The sequence below is a fragment of the Ornithodoros turicata genome, chromosome 1 (genome assembly GCF_037126465.1).
Source record: "Ornithodoros turicata isolate Travis chromosome 1, ASM3712646v1, whole genome shotgun sequence".
NCBI classification, from domain to species: domain Eukaryota; kingdom Metazoa; phylum Arthropoda; class Arachnida; order Ixodida; family Argasidae; genus Ornithodoros; species Ornithodoros turicata.
The window spans coordinates 566467-594174 of record NC_088201.1 but is presented as its reverse complement, the minus strand read 5'-3'; the positions used below and the strand labels follow the sequence as shown (position 1 = coordinate 594174).

Below are 27708 nucleotides of genomic sequence, written 5' to 3'. Positions count from 1 at the left end.
TCACCAATGACAAGTGGAATCGTCCGTGTATTAGCAGCCACCACCACCGCTGTTTTGGTGCGTGCCGTGTGCCGGTATAACTATAGCGTGCCCTTGAGTTCATAATCGTTTGTGGTACGTTGGTACTACTAGGTGCCACCTTTCAGGAACGCGTGCCGCCCACTCTAGTACAGCGTTTCCGGCTTTCATCCAAAAAATCAACTAGCGCCGGGAAGAGATATGGGTGAGTCTTTTCATTAAGCCTAAATCCTTCCATCAGCTTCTCATACCGGATATTTGCAGCATTCTTTTGCTTATCTGTGGACGGCGATCTTGGCAGGCTTGCATATGCTTTGCTTGTAGCGTACACAAACTGAGAATTACAATTAGATACGTTTGTTCCGGCAACGCCTACACCTTGCCCCGCCTGTATGTGTACGATGAAGGTAACATTTCATTGAGTTTGAGGAACCAAGACAGAGACTCTCTCTGTTCATTCCTCAAATTGAAGGAAATGTTGCCTACATCGAATGACCATCAGATGTACACTTCACATCTGTTGTTGTTTGCGGCTGTTTTTGTTCATAACGTCCTTGGCGTATGTGTATCATTTCCTATTTCTTAGCAGAAACAGCTGTTTCGAAAGACGCCAACAGCATCATCGACGTTGCATATTGCAGTTTTTTTTAAACGCCAAGGGGAGGAAGATTGATGGGAAAGCGCGAAGCAGAGACATGTCATTTACTTGAAAAAAAAAAGAAAAAAAAGGTGTTGTCATAGAAACTAGGTCAGCCCTTAAAAACTTGCCAATTGTAGCCACTTGTCAATATACTTTGTATAGCTTCACGCGGGTGACATCAGTGTCTGACTTCTCTTATTTAATGAGCTGCTTAAGTACTTATTTGACCAGTTCAGGAAAGTGGAATGTCCACCTTTTTTATTCGCCGATTTTATTGATTTGATATTTTAAAAAAGATAAGGTTGATTTTCTTCTTTATGCCCAGGAAAAGTTCACTGTGAGCTGTGCAAAAAAAAATGCTCCGGAAATGCCTTGCGTGTTCAAGACCGCTACTTCCATATTGACTGCTTCACGTGTGCAGGTACGTATAGAAAATTGCTCATGCAGTGTTGCACCACTGAATGGTCCTGGTTAGATTAATGTGTAAATTTTTATTCCATTTGTTGTATGGCCTTCTTCATATACATACAGTAAAAACTCTTTATTGAATGACCCACATTGCTTTTGAACAAAACTGAGAACCATCCTTAAACTATAAAACATTGAAATTGATCAAGCTTTGCAATGCACATTTTCGTGTCAATCTTTCACTTGTTGCTCAGTCCCTGGGATAAATTGCACCCCTGAATCATGATATTAATGAATGCCATCCATCCAAGTGCCATTCCATGTTGGGATTTAAAGAGCATCCACCAACCTGCAAGACCAGGAAGTCATAAATGAGGCACAGTATGAGTAAATGATGCATTTTTTATTGGATCTGCTTTATGACTGATCGTAGGCCCTGAAAAGATGCAGAAATACTGGATTAACGTGATTGTCACGTTGCGTGCAGTGTGTACCAATTCATTGGCACAAGGGGGATTTTTCTTCAAAGACGGCAAGTACTACTGCACTGTGGACTACCAGAAGATGTTTGGCACCAAATGTGCAGGATGTGGTGACTTTGTGGAGGGTGAAGTGGTCACCGCTCTTGGCAACACCTACCACCAAAAGTGCTTTGTCTGTGCACGTTGCCGGTAAGGCTTCTCTGCTCAACATAATTGGAGTTGTTCTCTTATATGGCCCGTTCTTTTAAAAAGAAATGAATTCCCTTTATTTTTGTGGAAGAGTGCAAATTTTGCAAACTGGAATTTTTTCAGGCAAGAGTTTCCAGCCGGAGGAAAAGTGACTTATACAGGAAATGAGTGCCTTTGTTCGAAATGCATCCAGATACCAGTGGTGACGCAGGAATCTCACGATGAGTCACCACTAAATGGTTCCATCAGTAAGACCTTGGCTTTGTTGTCTGTCCTTGGTTTCAATTGAGAATGGGGTTCCATTTTTCAGAATGTGGTGGCTGCCAGGAAGAACTGAGGGATCGACAGGCCCTTATTGCACTGGATAGACAATGGCACATTTGGTGCTTTAGGTGTACGTCCTGCAATGCAGTTCTCCACGGTGAATACATGGAAAAGTGAGTGCCCTTCAAAGAGAAAACCTCCTTCGTCATAGAATATCCGTTTTAGGGACCAGCAACCTTATTGTGAGAAGGATTATCAGAAGCTGTTTGGAGTCAAGTGTGCACACTGCGACAGATATATTTCTGGCAAGGTCTTGAAGGTGAGTATTGGTCCTAATATTGGTCCTAATAGTGGCTGTGCAGTTGCATGGCTACTGTCTTCCTTTCTGCTTTTTGGCTATCTTGGCTATTTACATTGGGAGAAAATGAATTTCCCAACGCTTTAGTGTCCACCCACGAAACAAAGCTATGACCATTAAGCTGAACTGCGGGAGGAAAAGGATAAAGCCTTAGCTATGTTTTCCCCCTATTGTGCAGCTGAGCCGTGTATGTTGGCCTCTAGCTACGACTTGATATCGCAAGTTTATAACGGACACACTAGATGAGATACTCCTCCACGTTGCATTAGTTGGATTGGATGAGACACGCTCTCATAGACAATGTTCCTCTTTGCTGCCCAATTCCTGTATTCTACAACAGGTGCTGTAGTCCAGAAAGCTTGAAAAAAGCCTTGTTTGTGTAATGTTTCATATACCTCTGTGAAGTGCAAGATGAGGCTCTCATAGCAACGTGTTGTTTGTGTCACAGGCTGGAGATAGCCACAGATTCCATCCTACCTGTGCCCGCTGTTCCAAATGTGGAAACCCATTCGGAGGAGGAGAGGAGATGTACAAGCAAGGTTTGACACATTTATCATGCTGGACAAATGGGAAATATTTGTAGCTTTCCTTATTTTTTACCATATCTGCTCGCTTCCCAAGCGGTTTTTGGATGGATGATACTGTCGGAAAGAGACAAGCAGTGTATGAATTTTGGGTAGGTCAAGTGGGCATTTTGCCCATTAGGTGAGTAGTTTGTAGTGATAACAACTCACCTATGTGACCGGCATCCTAAAACTGACAAAAATTTCCTCATTTCACGCAAATGATGCAAGGAAATACGGTATTTGCAAAGTTGGTTGCTGTCAGACAGTGAATGTAAAAAAGTTTTTCTTTGAAGCATTTTGGTATTTTCTCAGGGGGATTAGTGCTCCGTAACTAGTGGGCCCATTTTCATGAAACTGGTTTTGGTCGATAGCTTTTTTGAAAGCCTTCGAGGAAATGGAATTGAAACTGCGAGTGTCGAAATAATTGGGGAAAATGGTCAAAATGGGACATCGAGTTTGTGCAGTTGGAACGTTATGCCAGACGGACGAAATGTTTGTTCCATGGCCCTGATGACTCTGAGCGACCCGAAATGTGAAGATATGTGAAACGTTCTCTTGTGAACACATTTTCAGTCCCACATTGGCGGCACATCGTGGGAGAAGTAGCTAGTCTGCAACATAAGATTGCTGTTACGGTCACCAGAAAGCTTTGTGTTCTGGGGGAGCCAGTTGATGCACCTGTATATTTATACATCACTGTTACGCATTATGGAAATTGAAATTATCGTAACCAGAAAACATTTTCACAATTACTATTCCAACTACAATTAACGTCAGGGCAGCATTCCTTTGTGGTGCTGTTCCTGGGAACATTTTTTTATTGTGCCGTAAATTAAATCACCAGTCTGTGCCATCAGGGTTCCAGAAAAAATGGTTCTAGGCTGCACCCTCGTTAAAGACCATGTTACACCTCAGTAGGGTGACCTCTCGAAGAAAGTACTTTTTAATGAGGGGAGTTTGGGCCAGATAGCAGATAGTTCAGGCAGATTGTTTCCGGCTGGGCACGCAGGAGCCTGTGGGACCATTTTTTCCGAGCTGTTCCACTGTATTACAAGTTGTCAACAAAGATGTTGTGCCGCCTCTTGTCCTCCTGCCTGATTGTGTCAAATGAAGGACACAATGGAATGAGAAATGTCACGTGTAGGCTGGTTCTGTCAATTTTGGGATATTTTATATGATCAGTGAACCGATCAACGGTATGGAAGTAGATGGAATGAAAATTGAGCAAAGGTTTATGTATAAATAAAACGCAATTATATAATTCAAAATCCTTAAAGGTCGTTCTTCTTGCTATTTTCTTGGTAGGACGGTCTTACCTATAGGCCTAACGTTAGCGACGAAACATCTCACTTTCACGCGAATAATGATGGCGGAGTGAAAGTTTAGGCTGATTTTTCAGATGCGTACTCGAGGACATATACTCGCTGCATGAAATTAAAGCAGTCACGAAATCTCTGTTACGCCGTTCCAAGCATCATCCCCCCATGGAAAACCGCAACCAATGAAATGCACTCAAGTTAGGCTCCTTCTAATTGCCCTTTTAATACGTGGCATTGCTATGCTTTACGCTGGAGTACTTTACACTCAAGTACCCAAATAGCATGTTTAAGTAAACATGCGCCTCAAGTATAAAGAAATTAATATTTTATTGGTCCTTCTTTCTCTGTCACGATTAATAACATTAAGAAGCATGGAAGATAAGCTGATTAGGCTATATGGTAGAAGGTAATCATTGATTGAACAGTGCAATAGGATAGGAGACTGCATTACTCAGTGAATGATTGCATAAAACTTGGCATAGCCATCCTTAATTTTGCGAGTGGTGTCACATTCTAAAACTGTGGAAGCATTTACGTGCAAAAACAACTTTTAGATAAAAGTAAGGAAATGAGGTACAAGTAAGGGGAGAGAAGAATGAAGATTGATGGGAACGTTACAGCAAACATCGTGTTTCATAGTGGAGAATTTCATAGTAGTGGAGATGAAAGATTGGAGCCTAGCACGGAACAAAAGATTCCACGTGGCCAGGTATGTCAAGTGATGCCCCCCATAAAGCCTAAACAGTGAAGGTGTGGACTTGATAAGCTAAAGAGGAGGGCAATCAGCATGAAATAAACTGCCTTTTGAATAGTGCCGGCAGGTGGGTACGATTTTGGGTTATCTTGTTGTACCACTTTGTCCGTACGCTTTAATGGGGCTCTACTGTGGTATAGTATACAGGGGAAATAACTTTGAAAGATTTGACACATTCTCTGACAGCTGTAGTAGCAAGTGTGCTATTTCATTCTCTGTGACAGCTTCTTTTCCTCTATTTGGCTCTTTTGAGATGTTCTTATGTGGAACCCATGCATGTCGCATACCAAGTCGTTGACCTCTAAAGGTGGTTATATTGTCTGGGGTTAATTTACTGGCGTTAGGTAAAATGTCAACTTTGCTCCTTTTTAATGCTGACTCTGGTATATCGATATTGTCATCAATGGGCTCCACTGTAGTCAGGATTTTTGAACACCTGAAGATAGGATAGATCACGAGCTGTTGATTCCAGACAAGTATGTCTACGTATGTGAGAAAAAGTGTGAAAAAAGGAAAAAGAAAAGTACTACCAAAAATGGTAGTTTATTTGTAACCATGCACTCTGTCCTGGAAACTTGTCTGGTTAAACACTGGCAAAATGCTGCTGGTATTGCTTTTTAACTGGCACGAGCAACAAATAAGCGACCGTGCTGGCTAAATACCGGCAAAGCACGGCAGCTGAGCAGATGGCTTTCATTGTTGGTTATTGGTTGGTTATCCTCGTGTCGTGAAATTACGCAAAGAAATTAATTATTTTGCGTGAAACAACAAGGAATAAAATGGTTGATTGAACATAGGAAACAAAAACCATTGCAGGTGGTGCATTTTGGCATCCCCATTGCGGACCGGATGGAAAGCTCCAGGATGGAGAACTAGTGGATGACTCTAAAATGGATGGAGAAGAGCCGGTAAATTAGTTGCTTGCTCGCTGGAGACTTTATTGACTTGTGGGGTGTCGCAGTATAACCGATCATCAAGTCCCGCAAGTTTCTTGGAGCCTTTGATCAGTGATTTGAGCCGTGTGTGTGCCTACAGCTACCTGACTGCTGAACCGACCCAGGGATACCTCCGAAGACCCCTTGAGCCCCATCCACCAAAGTCTCCCCAATTTCATCGCCCGCCCGGTAAATGTTTCATTTCCAACATCCTATCAACCATACAAAGCGTAGGCTTTATAGAGTGGAATGCCCACCGTAGTGTGGAAACCTTTCCAATTTAGATATATAGTGCCACGCAGGGCATGCATATTCTATAACGTCCAATGCCAAGTTTTGTACACAAGCATTTGTTTCGGGTGGCCCAAATTTTAAGGTCTGCTTCATGGAGCCTCAAATTTGAGGGTTTAGCCTGATTCTTCCCCAAATTGAAGGTTGCCTCTTTAGGGTGATTTTTATCCTGCAAATAGCCTTCACTGAGACATCTGTCAGAATGCACATGAACTTGTTTGGCAGCAAATGGAGTTACATCACCATTTGTACTAAACCAGTACACAGAGTTCACATAAATTTAGAGCAAATGTTTATTTACCCAATTTTTATGCCCCAAATTTAGAAAAAAATATTTACCAAAAAATTTCGGGTTTATTTATATACAGGGTGTCTTTTTTTTTCAATACAGATTCTTCATTAAAAAACTATAAGGGCCACACACATGCTGTTTTCACTTCGATCATCTCTGGGCTGACGGACGTTCTTGGTCATGTGTTGCTCAACCGTCAAATGACTAATTACCTAAAAATTGTTAACTAACTTCTTAATTATAAAAGTAACAAAGTTGTCCCAATGAGAACATCTGGTCCTTTCGGTTACCTGATACTGGAGCCATTTTCAGAACAAAAATCCGTTCGGTAGATCGTCCGCAAAAAATTTGTGAAAAGAACAGTTTCTTTCTTTATTTTGTTCGTTACGCATCTTCAGAGACGCGTATTTCCTTCATCCCCAATGTGAGAGGGTGAAAGAGCACACTATCGCCTCTTGCGTCCTTTAAAAACATTAAAAGCAGCTTCGATAGTCACTAGATGAATTTGCTTTTGTTTTGTTTCTGCAAGTTAAAGGTAATCTCACGTTGGGAATGAAGGAAATACACATCTCCGAAGATACGCAGTGAACAAAATAAAGAAAAAACAACGGTGTTCCTTCACGAATTTTTCGTGGACGATCTGCCGAATGGATTTTTGTTCTGAAAACAACTACAATATCATTTGACCGAAAGGAACAGATGTTCTTATAGGGACAACTTGGTAGCTTTTATAATTAAGACATTGTCTTAGGAGTTTGCTAATGCCCTCCTAAGCATATGCTATGTTGCAATTGATTTCATCTCGGAAAAAGTGCTATATATATATTTAAAAAAACGTGAGATAAGGAGGGGCAGCTAGAGTTTAACAGTTGCTATTCATAATAGGAATTTCACTGTGGGCAGAGGGTGAAAGTTGCTACCACCTGCATAAGTCCTTCCAGGGTGGAGGTCGTCAAAGCATCTGCAAGTTTCTGCTTGCATTTTCCTCTATTACCCAATTACGAATCTATCGATAATTCGTGTGAAGCCTGAATTGAAATTACCGATTTGTATGTATTGATATTTGGAACAGCTTGTGGTCTCCAACCTCAAACGACAGCTAGTGGCACTGTGGTGCATATCAACAACCAGTTTTTATTGTCGTCGACAACGTGGGTTTAGATACTTGAAGAGCTTGAGAACCCAAATGGCATGCAGAAAATGATGTCCTTGAGTGGAACCGAAACTGACGCCAGAGTTGTGACCAACAAAAATTCATCTTTGATGGGATGCATGTTGAGGAACCAGGCTCTCAGAGACATGTCAGCCCCAAGTACAATGTGGCAACTTTTTTCGTCGTACGTGAAATGTTTGAGAAAACGTGAACTGCATTAGGTTGGTACTGCTAGAGCTCACGAGGCATTGTAACACAACTCTGTAATTGCATACGAAGCCATCAAAGAGAGCTTCTGCAGAACACTCTTCCCGGTTGTATGGCACATTACACAGGTGGTGTAGCATACTTGGGCCATATGTTGGGAATTCTGATACACTAGAGCAGTGGTTGAATTGAGGACCCCTTGAATATCCAGAAGAGAGCACCAGCTACCTAGTTGCTGCTTCAATGACGTCTATGACTGCATTATTTTTGTTACCAGTGCACTCAAGTGTGGAGCAATATTACTCATCCAAATGTATTTGGCAGTGAGTAAGTGCCATTTGAGAACAATTTCCTGCTTCATTTTCCTCATGACAACCACTGAGTCTCATAAAGCTTCTAAGGCTCGTAAAGCACCAACATTTCTCATCTTGTGTGACATACCATGTGCTTTCATAGGTGTTTCCTATTGCATGCTTCATGCAGACTCTGTTTGAAAAAAATGACAGGATGGTTACAGCTGGTGAAAGTGTGTGATGAGTATTGAATTCCGGTGAGTGGTGTCCTTAACGAGGGGGCATGTCTAGTTGTGGGTTGGTGGTGCGCAGCATCCAGTTGTTGGGACATATCACTTAGGAAAGTGGTGTTCCCTGCCAGTGAAACATTAACAAGAGGCGTGCGAGAAGCCACCAGGAGCCCTGTGGGAAGGCACAAATTTCTCTGCCGTTGTCTCCAGGAAGGGAGCCAGTACTCCGGCCGCTCGGTTGCCCATCCCACTGCGATGCGCCCCACAGCAGCGCTTTCCATCGATAGATTCTCCTCCTTACTCCCAGCGCTGAGCATACATGCGATAAGAGTTTTGTAAGGCATGCGAATCTCTGGAAAGTCTCCACTACACAGGTGTAAAAGCACTTGGTAGCTCAGAAAACGAAAGCATAACTTTTGCCAGGAACCTGCCAAGATCTTTAAGGACAAGATTATCTAACTGCAAAATGACTGCTCTTTGTGTTCGTGCAACTTTCCTTCATCCCAGATCTAAACATCTCTGTTTTAAGAACAGAAAAACAACTATGTCGAATGTCTTTTGTATACATCTCTTGAAAGACAATTTGTGAAACTTGACTCTGTAAACTATCATGGATATCAAGTGAAAGCTGTCTAAACTCTGTTGCCTTGCCTGATCTGTATTTGCCTTACTCAAGGTGAAAGAGCATGTTGTGTTATTGGTGTATAGAGAAAAGGTAGAGGTTGTTCCGAGGATGTAGAGGAAAAGGATGAGGCACGTGTGTCGTCCTAAGCACTTCCGTTTGTGGTCTTGGTGATGCTTTCAAGCAACACCTTTCAGTCTCTTGTTAGGTGCATTCGATGCTGAATGTGGCAGAAATTCTTTTCTTGACTCACGTTTCTGTTTTCGCATGTTCTCTGAAAGTATTTGTCACATTGTTGCTTTGTGTAGGTGGCGAATAGTGACTACCCACCTTGTGTAATCGGTGTGTTGAGAAAAAGTACATGAGGCACGTGTGTCGTCCTAAGCACTTCCGTTTGTGGTCTTGGTGATGCTTTCAAGCAACACCTTTCAGTCTCTTGTTAGGTGCATTCGATGCTGAATGTGGCAGAAATTATTTTCTTGACTCACGTATCTGTTTTCGTATGTTGTCTGAAAGCATTTCTGTCACATTGTTGCTTTGTATAGGTGGCGAATAGTGACTACCCACCTTGTGTAATCGGTGTGTTGAGAAAAAGTAGGTGAGGCACGTGTGTCGTCCTAAGCACTTCCATTTGTGGTCTTGGTGATGCTTTCAAGCAACACCTTTCAGTCTCTTGTTAGGTGCATTCGATGCTGAATGTGGCAGAAATTCTTTTCTTGACTCACGTTTCTGTTTTCGTATGTTGTCTGAAAGCATTTCTGTCACATTGTTGCTTTGTATAGGTGGCGAATAGTGACTACCCACCTTGTGTAATCGGTGTGTTGAGAAAAAGTAGGTGAGGCACGTGTGTCGTCCTAAGCACTTCCATTTGTGGTCTTGGTGATGCTTTCAAGCAACACCTTTCAGTCTCTTGTTAGGTGCATTCGATGCTGAATGTGGCAGAAATTCTTTTCTTGACTCACGTTTGTTTTCGTATGTTGTCTGAAAGCATTTCTGTCACATTGTTGCTTTGTATAGGTGGCGAATAGTGACTACCCACCTTGTGTAATCGGTGTGTTGAGAAAAAGTAGGTGAGGCACGTGTGTCGTCCTAAGCACTTCCATTTGTGGTCTTGGTGATGCTTTCAAGCAACACCTTTCAGTCTCTTGTTAGGTGCATTCGATGCTGAATGTGGCAGAAATTCTTTTCTTGACTCACGTTTCTGTTTTCGTATGTTGTCTGAAAGCATTTCTGTCACATTGTTGCTTTGTATAGGTGGCGAATAGTGACTACCCACCTTGTGTAATCGGTGTGTTGAGAAAAAGTAGGTGAGGCACGTGTGTCGTCCTAAGCACTTCCATTTGTGGTCTTGGTGATGCTTTCAAGCAACACCTTTCAGTCTCTTGTTAGGTGCATTCGATGCTGAATGTGGCAGAAATTCTTTTCTTGACTCACGTTTCTGTTTTCGTATGTTGTCTGAAAGCATTTCTGTCACATTGTTGCTTTGTATAGGTGGCGAATAGTGACTACCCACCTTGTGTAATCGGTGTGTTGAGAAAAAGTAGGTGAGGCACGTGTGTCGTCCTAAGCACTTCCATTTGTGGTCTTGGTGATGCTTTCAAGCAACACCTTTCAGTCTCTTGTTAGGTGCATTCGATGCTGAATGTGGCAGAAATTCTTTTCTTGACTCACGTTTCTGTTTTCGTATGTTGTCTGAAAGCATTTCTGTCACATTGTTGCTTTGTATAGGTGGCGAATAGTGACTACCCACCTTGTGTAATCGGTGTGTTGAGAAAAAGTAGGTGAGGCACGTGTGTCGTCCTAAGCACTTCCATTTGTGGTCTTGGTGATGCTTTCAAGCAACACCTTTCAGTCTCTTGTTAGGTGCATTCGATGCTGAATGTGGCAGAAATTCTTTTCTTGACTCACGTTTCTGTTTTCGTATGTTGTCTGAAAGCATTTCTGTCACATTGTTGCTTTGTATAGGTGGCGAATAGTGACTACCCACCTTGTGTAATCGGTGTGTTGAGAAAAAGTAGGTGAGGCACGTGTGTCGTCCTAAGCACTTCCATTTGTGGTCTTGGTGATGCTTTCAAGCAACACCTTTCAGTCTCTTGTTAGGTGCATTCGATGCTGAATGTGGCAGAAATTCTTTTCTTGACTCACGTTTCTGTTTTCGTATGTTGTCTGAAAGTATTTCTGTCACATTGTTGCTTTGTATAGGTGGCGAATAGTGACTACCCACCTTGTGTAATCGGTGTGTTGAGAAAAAGTAGGTGAGGCACGTGTGTCGTCCTAAGCACTTCCGTTTGTGGTCTTGGTGATGCTTTCAAGCAACACCTTTCAGTCTCTTGTTAGGTGCATTCGATGCTGAATGTGGCAGAAATTCTTTTCTTGACTCACGTTTCTGTTTTCGTATGTTGTCTGAAAGCATTTCTGTCACATTGTTGCTTTGTATAGGTGGCGAATAGTGACTACCCACCTTGTGTAATCGGTGTGTTGAGAAAAAGTAGGTGAGGCACGTGTGTCGTCCTAAGCACTTCCATTTGTGGTCTTGGTGATGCTTTCAAGCAACACCTTTCAGTCTCTTGTTAGGTGCATTCGATGCTGAATGTGGCAGAAATTCTTTTCTTGACTCACGTTTCTGTTTTCGTATGTTGTCTGAAAGCATTTCTGTCACATTGTTGCTTTGTATAGGTGGCGAATAGTGACTACCCACCTTGTGTAATCGGTGTGTTGAGAAAAAGTAGGTGAGGCACGTGTGTCGTCCTAAGCACTTCCATTTGTGGTCTTGGTGATGCTTTCAAGCAACACCTTTCAGTCTCTTGTTAGGTGCATTCGATGCTGAATGTGGCAGAAATTCTTTTCTTGACTCACGTTTCTGTTTTCGTATGTTGTCTGAAAGCATTTCTGTCACATTGTTGCTTTGTATAGGTGGCGAATAGTGACTACCCACCTTGTGTAATCGGTGTGTTGAGAAAAAGTAGGTGAGGCACGTGTGTCGTCCTAAGCACTTCCATTTGTGGTCTTGGTGATGCTTTCAAGCAACACCTTTCAGTCTCTTGTTAGGTGCATTCGATGCTGAATGTGGCAGAAATTCTTTTCTTGACTCACGTTTCTGTTTTCGTATGTTGTCTGAAAGCATTTCTGTCACATTGTTGCTTTGTATAGGTGGCGAATAGTGACTACCCACCTTGTGTAATCGGTGTGTTGAGAAAAAGTAGGTGAGGCACGTGTGTCGTCCTAAGCACTTCCATTTGTGGTCTTGGTGATGCTTTCAAGCAACACCTTTCAGTCTCTTGTTAGGTGCATTCGATGCTGAATGTGGCAGAAATTCTTTTCTTGACTCACGTTTCTGTTTTCGTATGTTGTCTGAAAGCATTTCTGTCACATTGTTGCTTTGTATAGGTGGCGAATAGTGACTACCCACCTTGTGTAATCGGTGTGTTGAGAAAAAGTAGGTGAGGCACGTGTGTCGTCCTAAGCACTTCCATTTGTGGTCTTGGTGATGCTTTCAAGCAACACCTTTCAGTCTCTTGTTAGGTGCATTCGATGCTGAATGTGGCAGAAATTCTTTTCTTGACTCACGTTTCTGTTTTCGTATGTTGTCTGAAAGCATTTCTGTCACATTGTTGCTTTGTATAGGTGGCGAATAGTGACTACCCACCTTGTGTAATCGGTGTGTTGAGAAAAAGTAGGTGAGGCACGTGTGTCGTCCTAAGCACTTCCATTTGTGGTCTTGGTGATGCTTTCAAGCAACACCTTTCAGTCTCTTGTTAGGTGCATTCGATGCTGAATGTGGCAGAAATTCTTTTCTTGACTCACGTTTCTGTTTTCGTATGTTGTCTGAAAGCATTTCTGTCACATTGTTGCTTTGCATAGGTGGCCAATAGTGACTACCCACCTTGTGTAATCGGTGTGTTGAGAAAAAGTAGGTGAGGCACGTGTGTCGTCCTAAGCACTTCCATTTGTGGTCTTGGTGATGCTTTCAAGCAACACCTTTCAGTCTCTTGTTAGGTGCATTCGATGCTGAATGTGGCAGAAATTCTTTTCTTGACTCACGTTTCTGTTTTCGTATGTTGTCTGAAAGCATTTCTGTCACATTGTTGCTTTGTATAGGTGGCGAATAGTGACTACCCACCTTGTGTAATCGGTGTGTTGAGAAAAAGTAGGTGAGGCACGTGTGTCGTCCTAAGCACTTCCATTTGTGGTCTTGGTGATGCTTTCAAGCAACACCTTTCAGTCTCTTGTTAGGTGCATTCGATGCTGAATGTGGCAGAAATTCTTTTCTTGACTCACGTTTCTGTTTTCGTATGTTGTCTGAAAGCATTTCTGTCACATTGTTGCTTTGCATAGGTGGCCAATAGTGACTACCCACCTTGTGTAATCGGTGTGTTGAGAAAAAGTAGGTGAGGCACGTGTGTCGTCCTAAGCACTTCCATTTGTGGTCTTGGTGATGCTTTCAAGCAACACCTTTCAGTCTCTTGTTAGGTGCATTCGATGCTGAATGTGGCAGAAATTCTTTTCTTGACTCACGTTTCTGTTTTCGTATGTTGTCTGAAAGCATTTCTGTCACATTGTTGCTTTGCATAGGTGGCCAATAGTGACTACCCACCTTGTGTAATCGGTGTGTTGAGAAAAAGTAGGTGAGGCACGTGTGTCGTCCTAAGCACTTCCATTTGTGGTCTTGGTGATGCTTTCAAGCAACACCTTTCAGTCTCTTGTTAGGTGCATTCGATGCTGAATGTGGCAGAAATTCTTTTCTTGACTCACGTTTCTGTTTTCGTATGTTGTCTGAAAGCATTTCTGTCACATTGTTGCTTTGCATAGGTGGCCAATAGTGACTACCCACCTTGTGTAATCGGTGTGTTGAGAAAAAGTAGGTGAGGCACGTGTGTCGTCCTAAGCACTTCCATTTGTGGTCTTGGTGATGCTTTCAAGCAACACCTTTCAGTCTCTTGTTAGGTGCATTCGATGCTGAATGTGGCAGAAATTCTTTTCTTGACTCACGTTTCTGTTTTCGTATGTTGTCTGAAAGCATTTCTGTCACATTGTTGCTTTGCATAGGTGGCCAATAGTGACTACCCACCTTGTGTAATCGGTGTGTTGAGAAAAAGTAGGTGAGGCACGTGTGTCGTCCTAAGCACTTCCATTTGTGGTCTTGGTGATGCTTTCAAGCAACACCTTTCAGTCTCTTGTTAGGTGCATTCGATGCTGAATGTGGCAGAAATTCTTTTCTTGACTCACGTTTCTGTTTTCGTATGTTGTCTGAAAGCATTTCTGTCACATTGTTGCTTTGTATAGGTGGCGAATAGTGACTACCCACCTTGTGTAATCGGTGTGTTGAGAAAAAGTAGGTGAGGCACGTGTGTCGTCCTAAGCACTTCCATTTGTGGTCTTGGTGATGCTTTCAAGCAACACCTTTCAGTCTCTTGTTAGGTGCATTCGATGCTGAATGTGGCAGAAATTCTTTTCTTGACTCACGTTTCTGTTTTCGTATGTTGTCTGAAAGCATTTCTGTCACATTGTTGCTTTGTATAGGTGGCGAATAGTGACTACCCACCTTGTGTAATCGGTGTGTTGAGAAAAAGTAGGTGAGGCACGTGTGTCGTCCTAAGCACTTCCATTTGTGGTCTTGGTGATGCTTTCAAGCAACACCTTTCAGTCTCTTGTTAGGTGCATTCGATGCTGAATGTGGCAGAAATTCTTGTCTTGACTCACGTTTCTGTTTTTGTATGTTGTCTGAAAGTATTTCTGTCACATTGTTGCTTTGTGTAGGTGGCGAATAGTGACTACCCACCTTGTGTAATCGGTGTGTTGAGAAAAAGTACATGAGGCACGTGTGTCGTCCTAAGCACTTCCGTTTGTGGTCTTGGTGATGCTTTCAAGCAACACCTTTCAGTCTCTTGTTAGGTGCATTCGATGCTGAATGTGGCAGAAATTCTTTTCTTGACTCACGTTTCTGTTTTCGTATGTTGTCTGAAAGTATTTCTGTCACATTGTTGCTTTGTATAGGTGGCGAATAGTGACTACCCACCTTGTGTAATCGGTGTGTTGAGAAAAAGTACATGAGGCACGTGTGTCGTCCTAAGCACTTCCGTTTGTGGTCTTGGTGATGCTTTCAAGCAACACCTTTCAGTCTCTTGTTAGGTGCATTCGATGCTGAATGTGGCAGAAATTCTTTTCTTGACTCACGTATCTGTTTTCGTATGTTGTCTGAAAGCATTTCTGTCACATTGTTGCTTTGTATAGGTGGCGAATAGTGACTACCCACCTTGTGTAATCGGTGTGTTGAGAAAAAGTAGGTGAGGCACGTGTGTCGTCCTAAGCACTTCCATTTGTGGTCTTGGTGATGCTTTCAAGCAACACCTTTCAGTCTCTTGTTAGGTGCATTCGATGCTGAATGTGGCAGAAATTCTTTTCTTGACTCACGTTTCTGTTTTCGTATGTTGTCTGAAAGCATTTCTGTCACATTGTTGCTTTGCATAGGTGGCCAATAGTGACTACCCACCTTGTGTAATCGGTGTGTTGAGAAAAAGTAGGTGAGGCACGTGTGTCGTCCTAAGCACTTCCATTTGTGGTCTTGGTGATGCTTTCAAGCAACACCTTTCAGTCTCTTGTTAGGTGCATTCGATGCTGAATGTGGCAGAAATTCTTTTCTTGACTCACGTTTCTGTTTTCGTATGTTGTCTGAAAGCATTTCTGTCACATTGTTGCTTTGCATAGGTGGCCAATAGTGACTACCCACCTTGTGTAATCGGTGTGTTGAGAAAAAGTACATGAGGCACGTGTGTCGTCCTAAGCACTTCCGTTTGTGGTCTTGGTGATGCTTTCAAGCAACACCTTTCAGTCTCTTGTTAGGTGCATTCGATGCTGAATGTGGCAGAAATTCTTTTCTTGACTCACGTTTCTGTTTTCGTATGTTGTCTGAAAGCATTTCTGTCACATTGTTGCTTTGCATAGGTGGCCAATAGTGACTACCCACCTTGTGTAATCGGTGTGTTGAGAAAAAGTAGGTGAGGCACGTGTGTCGTCCTAAGCACTTCCATTTGTGGTCTTGGTGATGCTTTCAAGCAACACCTTTCAGTCTCTTGTTAGGTGCATTCGATGCTGAATGTGGCAGAAATTCTTTTCTTGACTCACGTTTCTGTTTTCGTATGTTGTCTGAAAGCATTTCTGTCACATTGTTGCTTTGCATAGGTGGCCAATAGTGACTACCCACCTTGTGTAATCGGTGTGTTGAGAAAAAGTAGGTGAGGCACGTGTGTCGTCCTAAGCACTTCCATTTGTGGTCTTGGTGATGCTTTCAAGCAACACCTTTCAGTCTCTTGTTAGGTGCATTCGATGCTGAATGTGGCAGAAATTCTTTTCTTGACTCACGTTTCTGTTTTCGTATGTTGTCTGAAAGCATTTCTGTCACATTGTTGCTTTGCATAGGTGGCCAATAGTGACTACCCACCTTGTGTAATCGGTGTGTTGAGAAAAAGTAGGTGAGGCACGTGTGTCGTCCTAAGCACTTCCATTTGTGGTCTTGGTGATGCTTTCAAGCAACACCTTTCAGTCTCTTGTTAGGTGCATTCGATGCTGAATGTGGCAGAAATTCTTTTCTTGACTCACGTTTCTGTTTTCGTATGTTGTCTGAAAGCATTTCTGTCACATTGTTGCTTTGTATAGGTGGCCAATAGTGACTACCCACCTTGTGTAATCGGTGTGTTGAGAAAAAGTAGGTGAGGCACGTGTGTCGTCCTAAGCACTTCCATTTGTGGTCTTGGTGATGCTTTTTTTTTTGTTTTTTTTTTATTTTTTTATTTTGTAGTTTTCGTGCTGGCTAAGCATATAAAATAGAGACAGCAAAAACAAATATAAATACCACTTGTCAGTGCTCATGTTTATGATTTTGGTGTCTGATGCTTAAGTGTGGAACAAATTGCCTCAAATAATATCACAAAATGATATTTCCTAAGGTGGGTTGCATGTATGTGCCGTGGTTTGTTGGGGAAATTATTTCCCCATTCAGATTGTGTCCTTCTGCTCTGCTAACATTCTGCTTCTTCACTTCAGATGGTCATAAGAAGATAGTAACAAAACAGCACAGTAAACAAGGTACATGCCTGCTTTTAATCTAAATAGCTTTTTGAGTAAGGCAACCTTTGTTGTAAAACTCGAAAAAACGAGTGAATGAAGGTTCACCTGCTAGTGTTCTTGGTCATATGCTTACCGTCATTACCTGGAATGTTATCTTGAGGTGCATTTAATATGTGGGAGCAAAAAGTACCACCATTTGGGCAGATCCAATATGGGAATAAATACGGTAGGTTGCAGCTCGCTTTTGGAAAATGGCATTTCTTTTCTTTAAATGTTACCAAGTTAATGTAGCTTAATTAGCGTATAGTTTCCCTTTGAGGAACATAATGAGCCAGAACTTTGTATTAGCTCCCAGTGGAAACTGTTGTAAGAAGTAAACATTCTAAAGAACATTTTGAAGCTTAAGACACTACCAGAGCCCTGAAACTAAATTGCCTGAAAAAAGTGTTTATTGATTTGTGCAGGAATGCAAGTTCTGGGTATGTACTCAATGTGCATTTGGGCATTTGGGTGAAAAGCATCTCTGCAGTTGACACTATGCAATGGAATGCTCCTCGGCCACGGTCTCCACACATGAACAATGAAGAGCCTATTGAGTTGGCTCACTTCCCGGGTGCCCGGCCGCCCAAACCTACAGAGATACCCAAGATTGAGCGAGATGACTTCCCGGCCCCTCCATTCCCATACACTGACCCTGGTAAGATGACTCCCTGATTCATCTCTGATGGACTGTCAGTGGAACAGTTTCTATTAAAAATGAAAAAACTCAACTAAAAAAAAATCAATAGGTTATGTTTAAAATTTGACTTTATCGGGACTATTGAACAGAAAGTGGTTCACATTCTGCACTTGACAAAGTGTTTCAGTACTAAAGGTGTTGAGTTTGCTGTTGATACTTGTTTTATGCAAGGGGGCTTTTGCTGTTTCTTGTAGGATAAACGAGGTATTTTTGTCCTTCACCTTCGATTGAAATGACATACGAACGTGTGCCTCTTGGCAACTGCTGGCATTTCTGCCACAGGGCAAATCCATTTCTTTTAGGTATCATTTTGAAGATGTCGCTTTTGTGATGACATCTGAAGAAACCATTTTCTTGTTTTGTCGATATCAATGGCAAGACTGCGCCACCAACATTTCAGCGAGACACATGTTGTTGCAATGTGAAATACTTGAGCGACATTAAAACATGCTCGTCTTCAATTCGACACTCAACAGACTTGTGGTGGTGTTGACGTCTAATCACAGGCAATAGCTAAGGACCTCAGGTGATTCGTGATGTTCGATGGCTTCGGTGGCAACCTACATCTGCTTTTGGTGGCATCTGTGCTTCTCTCGAACTCAGACTCCTGTTTGGTTGTCTCTCTCCTCAATTTATAAGTTTATCTGCACGAATCTCGCACAGGGTTCCAATGTCTCATTCGGGACCAATCATGAACACCTTAATGTGTCAGTGGCCGGCCACCCAGCTGAACGGTTGTTTGCACAACACAGTGGGTGCCAAAAGGCTTGGAAAACACTGGCTGTCCCGAGGTGCTCTGAAAACAAAGAAAACGTTGATCGTACTGTCCAACCAATCTCCCAGCGCACGCGTAGGCTGTGGCTGACATGCTTGTTTTTGTTTGCCTTCCAGGTCACCTTGATTATACAGGGTGCTTCGCCTAATGTGAAAAAAATCCTAGTAAGAAATCTACTTGTCTGAACATTATCTCGCGGGAGATTTTGCCACTGCTTCCGAGCACGTAGGAGAAATTAATTTTTCCCAATTTAACTCTGAAATTTGCCAAATCACCCTCACGTTTTTTTTTATAGAAACAGAAAGTGCATGCAGAATTTACCGCACTCGATACAAAAAAAACATTCACTACTACAACTGTAATAGGAAAAAAAAGAAAAGATCCCAAAGCGGCCTTTCCAGGCGCGGAAATTGGCAGCCGCACTCAGATCTCCGAACAGGACACCATCCACCCACCCTTTTCCTTTTCCAAGCTTCAGCTGAAAACAGCAGCATGGTTGCAACAGGAAGGGGCTATTTTTCTTCCGCCTCATCGACGGAGAACAGAGCTTTGGCGACAATTTGCGTGCCCCCAAAAGACGGTTTTCATAATTTTTTTCAGCTGTTGCCAAAGTAGTAGGGAACATATTTTGCAGTGCCATGGGGTAGATTTGACACACACTTTGTTTGTATTTTTACTAAAAAGTGGGGTTGACTTGGCAAATTTCAGAGATCCCATGCTAAGATCATCATTCCTAACAGTAATGCATAGTTTGGAACAGCCTCATTCATTTTCGCTGTAAAACCACGATCTTCGACGATGCCGTATGGCTGTGCCGCAACATTGGTGTTCCGCACTGCTTTGATTTCAAAGCCATATGTGTATCATCAATAGCAACAGTGAGTGCAGTTCCAACATTATCGTCGTCCCAGTTGCTATTTTTCATGTGCAGTCTCACAACGTCTGAGAAAGAATGGCAAAATATCGTCACATCCCACTCCTAGATTATCGCTGTCATCGGACGCGCCAATAATTCGATATACGGCGCAATCCCGTTAATTGGAAATTGCGGATCATTGCAACTGACTGTCTCCTCAAAGCCACGTGTATTTCAACGCCTGGTAATTTGAATGTATGAACGTGCGGTTTATTCCAACGAGATTGATCGGAAAAGCCAACCGCATCGTGTCGTCCTTACTTATTGGTTGTTAAGTTTACTTATTACTTGGAAGTTGATTTCTCATAAGAGTAATACAGTCGACCCCCGTTTATCCGGACTTCATTTATCCGGATCCCGCGGTATCCGGACAAAAGGCACGGGAACGGATTTTCCTCTGTGTATTTTGTTCTCGTTTATCCGGACTTCAGCTTCCGGACTCGGACAAGAATTCCAGGGAAGGAAAGTCGAAAATTCTTGTAATCCAGCTTCAGTTATCCGGACTACCGTGAGTAAGAGGAGACACTGACCCCGCTTCGTCACCCCTTTCGCTGTGTTGGGGTTATTCCCGTCACACGTTAGGGACCTACATTCCTCCGTAGGGGAGACACGATGACCCGCTTTTCTATTTGTGTGTGTTGGGTCACGTTGACCAGTCGAGTCATTTGGAAATATCTCGAGTAACTGTCCAGTTCTAGAGGGGATAACTCCAACCCGAGGGCCTGCTGCTTACGGCCCGTTGGCCGATGAAGACATTCCCCTAAGTGAGCTGCGATCCCTGATGCAGAGGCTCACTGTGACTGCCGTAGATGATGCTGCGGTTTCTGACTACGTTGATGTTGATAAGGATGATAACGCGTGCGCAGCTATGACTGATGACGGTGTGATTGCTGCTGTTGCCTCCGATGATGTGTAGCAAGACGGTGCCGATGACGCCAGTGAGAAACAAGGCTTCGACATTGACACTTTGCGTCCGCACTGACATTCTTCGAGCAGCGCAACAGCGTGGCTCAACTCTATGCAATTAGCAAACGTTTGCAGGAATCGAGTGCATACACTACTATGTAACAGCTGTCATTGACGAGATTTCTGTGTTTTAATTAAACCTTGCTCTGTAAGACGTTTCTATTCGATCGTTTCATTTATCCGAATGCCCCGGTATCCGGACGATTTCGCCAGGAACGGCATCGTCCGGATAAACGGGGGTCGACTGTACTTGCGCAAGAAGCAATGCATCAGCAAAGTCATCAGCAAAGCAAGCGAGTCTCGCTGTTTTGAAGGGACCAATAAAGAGGCAACTATCGCATATTTTCTTGATATTGCGAATGACATTTATAGAATTGTGGCAAATGAAGAAAGAAATATTTTTTGCTGTTTCGTTGCTTGCCGGTAAAAAAATATTATGGAAAGCATCTCGTATTTGCGCTATCGTGTTACCATGGATGTGTGGCAAAGCCTAGAGAACTGTGAGCCATCTTTTGAAGCAGCTGGTGTGTGCTGTTAATGCACTTATAGCTGCTCCCTTTAGTTCCAACTGTACTTGCATTGGGATTGCATTGTGTATCGCTGACGCATTTGTGTATGCTGCTCATAGCCACAGCTGCGTCATGGCCCTAACACTGAACATACTTCTTACTTTTCCACCCAGTGATGGTTTTATACATTCGGGAGATATTTTAAATAAGCACGGTGTTTTCTTTTAACTAGTACATTCTTATCATTGCAATGGCATATTATGACTGTAGTTGTCAATGCGCTGGAAAAACCCGAAACATCATCATCATCAACCAATGGACATTGAAAAACTGCATTGGCTGTGTGTCCTTGTGAGCGGCGTTGTATTTTGGTTATTTAACCAGAATTTCTTCCTTCTTGCTGTCCACGTCTGTACGAATGCATGTACCAATGCATAGTTTCTTATAGTTTCTAATACAGAATTTCCTTGGCAATCAACTCAAGCTGGGCCTGGCTGTACAGAACTATGTACTACTAGTTTCAGTTTTGATTAGAAAACGTGTAGCAACGCATTCACAGATGCCAGTGGTAACAACCTCGAAAGTTCCGCTTCATATTCATGTTAGTTGCTGTTACCGCAATGTCGAAATTGAAGCATGCAACCTGCGACGGATTGGTAGTACTCTTATGATATTGGAATATCAATTTTGAAATCCAAATCCGAATGGAATATCGCGAGGATTTAATTAATATTGGAATATTGGCGCACCTCTAGTGCGGAGCAAGTGGTTGGACGAGTGGGAGGCCGAAAATATGTGAGGATTTCATAAGTGCGTCAATATTCGGGTGATCTCCCATAAGGAGCAAGTAAATGCCATTGCAGAGATAAAAGGTTTCTCAAGAAAATAGCCTCATAGGGAGCGGGACAATGAGTGGAATTGTTTATAAGAATTGCCGTTCTATTGAGCAGAAATAAAGTGGTCTGTCAGTCAGTTATTTATTGGTATTTATTTATTCTGGCATTTGGTATGCTGGAGTGGCAGTACATAGTCACAATCTCAACTCTAAATCAAATCCCGCCTTGTCAAGGACACATCACATAAGACCTAACAACTGTTTGTGGGCAATCAATGTGGAAATAAATAATGACTTTGCCAAAAAAGCAGTAAACTGAAATGTGGAAATGAAGACAAAGTGTGACAGCATCATTGGATAATCGATTCCTGTCTAAGATCGCAGTAGGGAAAAGGAATCTCTTAAACAATTAGCAAAAATGGTATTGTTTAATGTGTTTGTTACGACATAAACCTCTATGCGACATTCTAATGTAACCACCGGGGGTGATACAGGTAAGGTAAGATTAATAACAGTGTTTTGAGACATTGAACCTTAACTGTATGTGCTAACGTTAGAATTTAAGCCATTTCTAACGCAGGAATACTTGTTAATCCTTGCTTTGAAAGTTCTTCTTAAGTATAGTATAAACAGCTATTAGAAAAATTCAAACAGAACGTTCTTAATATAGTCGTCCCATTTAAGATTGTCTCGGAAGAGAGGTATTTAAAATGCTTTGCACTAGCTAGACGTCTGCCACTAATGTTGGAATCAAAATCAAACATGTTTTGTTTTGTTTTGTTTTCAGTAATGGCATTGAGAGACTCGCGTAAAAAGACTTTGTCAGATGATGTGCAAAATGCATCCCTTAGCAAAGAGTTTAGTATGTACATTTATATCATCTATAATATTTATGTATAATAGGAACAATAATGCTCCCAGAACTGAGCCCTTGAGAACCCCCGAAGATACCGGTAGCCGCAAAGATTTGGTATTCAACAAGCTAGACAAGCTATTAACACCATGTACAATAGCTTCGAATGTGACACCATATCAAATGCTCATATACCACAGCCACTTGTTTGCACTTGTTAATTGACAATGACAAATCATGTACAAATTAAATTAATTGTAGTAGAATAGCTCTTTCTAAACACACATTGGAATTTATTGAGTTTGTTACGCTGTTCTAGAGAACTATTCAGATGAGAACACAAAACCTGTTTCAAGATTTTGCAGATTGGCCGGTAGTTTTCTAAAGCACAAGAGTTGTCTTTCTTTGGTATTGGTATAATCTTTGTCTCTCTCCAGGCATCAGGTACCTGGCCTGTCATTTCTTTGGGTCAGCCTTGACTAGCAGTGAAAATATTCCTACTGAAGTAAACACTATCTGAGCTAGGCTGCAAATTGTCGTGTTGTACAGCTTGCTCTACATTAGAGGTGCGTTTCAATGGATCATCAAGAAACAGTGACAGTGAATATACCACTGGCACGAAAGACAAATGGGTGCTCAGTAAGGCTAACATAAGCAGAAATATGTATGGTTACCGGTTGGTAATGTGTTTGCAGCTAAGTGGTGGTCTGAAATACCAGCAGTCAGACTGAAATCTGAATGGGTTGCACTCTTGTTTGCTGCCTCCTATTGCATCCCTTCAAACAGGGACAGTGTTGCCAAGTCAGCCTTCCTGCTGTCCTCTCTCCATCTGTCCATGACTATACACCACTGATAGCCACAATTGCTGTCCGTCCAGATGTGGCTTTATTATAACCATGCATAGTGAAAGCAAAAGTCCTTTACGGAGGTCAAGGGTGGCTTCTTTGTATTAGTGGGCTTCAATTCCAAGAGTTGCATCGTGCGGAATGTAGTTTGTGGAGCACAACCAGGGCATACAATTAATAATATAGTAGTTAAGCTCTACCAAGTTGGCGTCTCATGTCATATGTAGACAGGGATAGGTGTATTGAATGTCCTGACTAACAATGACCCTCGTTGGTTTCACTTGTGCATTGGCACTTTCTCTGTGCATCTACACTCTGAGGCCTATATACAACTCCAATCATTACAGTCCCTCTCTTAATGAAAAGCTTGCACTTTGACAATCTACAGCTCCTAGGAGGGAAAGTCTTATCACATTGTATTCCTGCATTAGCAATATCTGGATTTAGCCAAGTTTCGGTCACAGCCACAATGGCATTCTCTAACAATGAGGAACGCTTTTAAGTTGTAGGTGAATGTGGGTAACGGAGCTATTTAAATTTCAGAACGTAGGCGGCGCTGGAGTGGCAGTTCAAAAGACTATGAAATTGAGGATGAGGATGAGTTGGATGAGCCAGTGGACCAAGATCCCCAGCTGAAAAAAGAGGAAGAGGAACTATCCAAGATTGCCACAGGCATTGGGAAGGTGTTCCTGAAAACAGTGAAAGAACGAGAGAAAGTTCGTGCCTGGAAGATGAACCATGTGGATCCTCGAAACGCCTCCAGGACTCCATCCGCAAACAAGGAACCTGCCTACCGGCTGCGATATGACAACCCTGTCAATGCTTGTAAGTTGCTTTCAAATACTTTCAATTGAATTGAATTCCCAATGAGGTTCCCATATTTTAGCCCCATCGAGAGATATCGATCGTCCGAGACCTTGGGAAGAGGAGGAGTTTGACCGGGGATCGGGCTACCGTTCCTCAATGGGGAGGTCTGTTGGAACTACACCCAGCTATAATGGTAACTTTACAATAATAATAATATACACCCTGTCATTCCAAGGAACTCCAACATCCACTCCACTTGCAGCTGAAAAGAACATATTTCGTTGGCGTATTTTTCTATCGTTGCTTCCAATATTTCGCGCAACTTTAAATTTGCCAAGAAAAGAGAATTTTGCAAAAATTAGTTACCCTAATAAATTGCTACTTACACAGTAATACAAGCATAATTGCGCGTTTGTCTATTTCTTAAACATTGTGAAAGGAACGCGTACGTTTAAATAGCCATTGGCGAATTTTGCTATGCAAAGGAGGCCAAACCAAGCACATGAAGTCTCCTGAGGTGCAAATTTGTTTCAGGATAGAAAAAATAGAACGAGGATTGTCTCGAGATAAAATTCCATAGATACAGGGAATTCCAGAGTGAAGAAGCCTGAGCACTACACTCACTTGGAGAGGATGTGGACCCACTCCTATCTTTGTCATCCAGAACTCCAAATTGAATTTGTTACATAAGAGGGGATTATTTCAAGTACAGTAGTGGAGGGAGAGTGAAATGTCATTAAAGCAGTAGAAAAAGGGAATACTTTTGTTTGTGCAGTTGTGTCATCCTTACGTATGGTACCGAAACCTGGTTATGGCCTGGCCACCAAATCTGCAACACTTCCTGTAGGTGGTCGGGACTTTATGGTAAGCCTCCCTTTCTCCATTGACTTGAATTGACCCTGTTATGGGGTAACATCCTGTGGATGATGAAAGTGATACCACAGTCTCTTGATAGCTTACTGGTCACGCATCTGTCCATGTGTATGCCAACAGCATGGCACAAACAGCTGTGTTATCAAGTGGCGCTCGGGCCATGTTTACGTTTCCTACGGATCCTGACAAGCGGAACAAGTGGCTCACACCTATGTCGTGTGGCACGTTGAATTCATCATCCCCGCACATATGTGACAGACCAAAGGTCCGAGATGATGCCCGTCATACTGAAGCACGCCACGAAGCATTCGGTGTAAACCCCATTTCCAGTCACTATGATGCTAGAATGCAAATAAACGCCCATCGGAAAAAGACTGTACGGAAGGGAGGATTTATCTTGCCTACTTTTTGGGGTGACCAGGAAGCTATCGAGGGTCCGTGGTAATACGAGCCTGACAGTAAGCCTGATAAGTTTACTCAATTTACTCGATGCAGACTCAAGATCTCTCCTTCAGCAAGCTCGAAAGCTCCGATTTGAGTTGCGGAAAATCTGACAGTGAGTTGAATTGGCGCAGTGCTCAGACTGTGCAATGAATCTTTTGCTTCTCTCTTCAGTTTCTGGCACCTCTGATCATGAGAGATCTGCAATGGTGAGTTTTTTTTTAGCTCGGGTAAGTAAACATTGGGCTTTTAGAGGATTAACCTGAATCTCTCCCTAGAACCACAGTATGAGTGGAATGTTTCGATCGACTCCCTTTTCGGATGGTGGCTTTCGGCACGCGTCATATAGCCCTCACATGCGACGTTCCATGCCAAATGTCAACTGGAACATGTCAACTGATCCCCCTAAGGTACTTTTCTATTCCCTCCTAATGTTCCCTTCTAATGTTCCGCTATTGACAGTCTTATCCGTACCACCTTCTGATGACCTCAAACTACCGACTGCCACCAGATGTTGACAGGTTCCATTTAGAGGTGAGTAATGCGTCTTTCTACAGGAATTAGCTTCTCACAGGTTTTTTCTTCTTTCAGCGCCATCTGTCCAACAAAGAATTCCAGGCCCTATTCCACATGACACGCCTCGACTTCTACCGCCTTCCAGAATGGAAACGCAATGACCTCAAGCGGCGTGCCAAACTCTTTTAAGGAGTTGACTACAAATGGCGTGCCACCCTGGATACTAGATAGGAGTAAAATTGGGACCAGGTGGCTTTCTCTGTCGGCGCTTTTTGATGGGACTATACAATCATTGCACGTATAATATATATATCCCACTTGCTTAGTAGTGTCTGTGATCTCTTAGCAGCTATTTTGCCTCACTTCCCCGAGGTGCTTTTCTCAACCTATCCGCACGGCAAGATGATAATAAAATGTGTCCTCATGTGGAGCAGTTCCAAAACACGCCCTTTTGCTGATCCTAGTGGCTCTCCAGTGTCTCAAAACAAATTACATTGTGTTGTACAGTCTCATGGGCAGTAAGCAGTTTAAGTGTTTTTGGTTCAGTATAGTAAGGACCTTGTATTTACGAAGCATTTAAAAAGAGACCCCTGGCTTAATAACATGCCCAAGATGTATTTTCTAAAGATATTCTATTCTAGGCTGTTGGATACACAAGGCAATGCATTACAGTCTGGTGACCAAAGTGGCTTCTGTAGCGATAGTTTTTCTAGAAATAAAAGTTGCTTGCAGTGCAGATGTTACTACGCTGTCCATTTCAAACACCTCGTATCTTGATGCGTTCCTAGACACTTTATGCAACAGTATCTCGATCCACAAGAGACGCAGGTGTAATTGGAAGGAAAACCGCACACTGCACAGAAGTGTCTTGCAGGGAAGCGTGACGGTGGAAGATTTGCACTTGCATAGTTAGGAGGCTCTGGCGTAGCTACTTGCTGTTCCTCTAGCAGAGAGTTCAAGTTCTTCTTGAAGCGGTTCTTGAACGGTTCACCCTTTGCGCGTCTTTTCCGTTTTCCTTCCAGAGTTTCTTCAAACTTTGGTGCTTTCTTGTGCATGACCAAATTAGCGTGAGGATCGTCGTGGAAGTTGTCGTGTTCGAGGCCATCAAGAGCTTTCCGTTGACGGCGCGTTCGTGCGGCACTGTCCAATACTCGACGCATGTTTGCATCCTTAACACGACACGACTCGCGTTTTTCACTCTGAGCTTGGAAGAATGCACCGTTCATCTTTAACCTCGGTTCTTCGTTCTTGCGCTTTCCCATTGAAAACAAGCTCAACGACGTTCTGGAGCAAGCGTTGCTTCGTCCGTAGTTTCGTATTCGGTAAATTGATCCTTCTCTATTATTTCTTTTGTTCGAGAGATGCCCAATTTATTTAGAATTAGACAACCCAATTTATTCGTGCAAGCGCTCCTTGAGGTGATTACGAGGGTGCTGTATCAATTATGTTTTACAAATGATCAAGAGCCACGCAAGCGCGTAGCTTGTCATTTCCGCGGATATATTGACAGGACGTGTATAATCTTTATTATATATTAACAGAAAATAT

General features: G+C 42.6%; 2 protein-coding genes across 2 annotated transcripts; one reads left to right on the top strand and one right to left on the bottom strand.

The window, feature by feature from the left end:
• Positions 1-2: 2 nt before the first annotated feature.
• On the top strand, positions 3-26896 carry LOC135377215 (actin-binding LIM protein 3-like). The gene is made up of 20 exons (XM_064609509.1): positions 3-223; positions 984-1079; positions 1554-1737; positions 1861-1985; positions 2048-2174; positions 2227-2320; positions 2808-2898; positions 5815-5906; positions 5960-6122; positions 17062-17103; positions 17550-17564; positions 17615-17782; positions 24067-24348; positions 24410-24523; positions 25106-25194; positions 25699-25759; positions 25819-25853; positions 25923-26054; positions 26107-26178; positions 26236-26896. The coding sequence occupies exons 1-20, from the start codon at positions 220-222 to the stop codon at positions 26347-26349; spliced, it is 2100 nt and encodes a 699-aa protein (XP_064465579.1). The 5' UTR covers positions 3-219; the 3' UTR covers positions 26350-26896.
• On the bottom strand, positions 26760-27572 carry LOC135377217 (zinc finger HIT domain-containing protein 1-like). Its single transcript, XM_064609511.1, has one exon. The coding sequence runs from the start codon at positions 27420-27422 to the stop codon at positions 26904-26906; it is 519 nt and encodes a 172-aa protein (XP_064465581.1). The 5' UTR covers positions 27423-27572; the 3' UTR covers positions 26760-26903.
• Between the last annotated feature and the right edge of the window lie 136 nt (positions 27573-27708).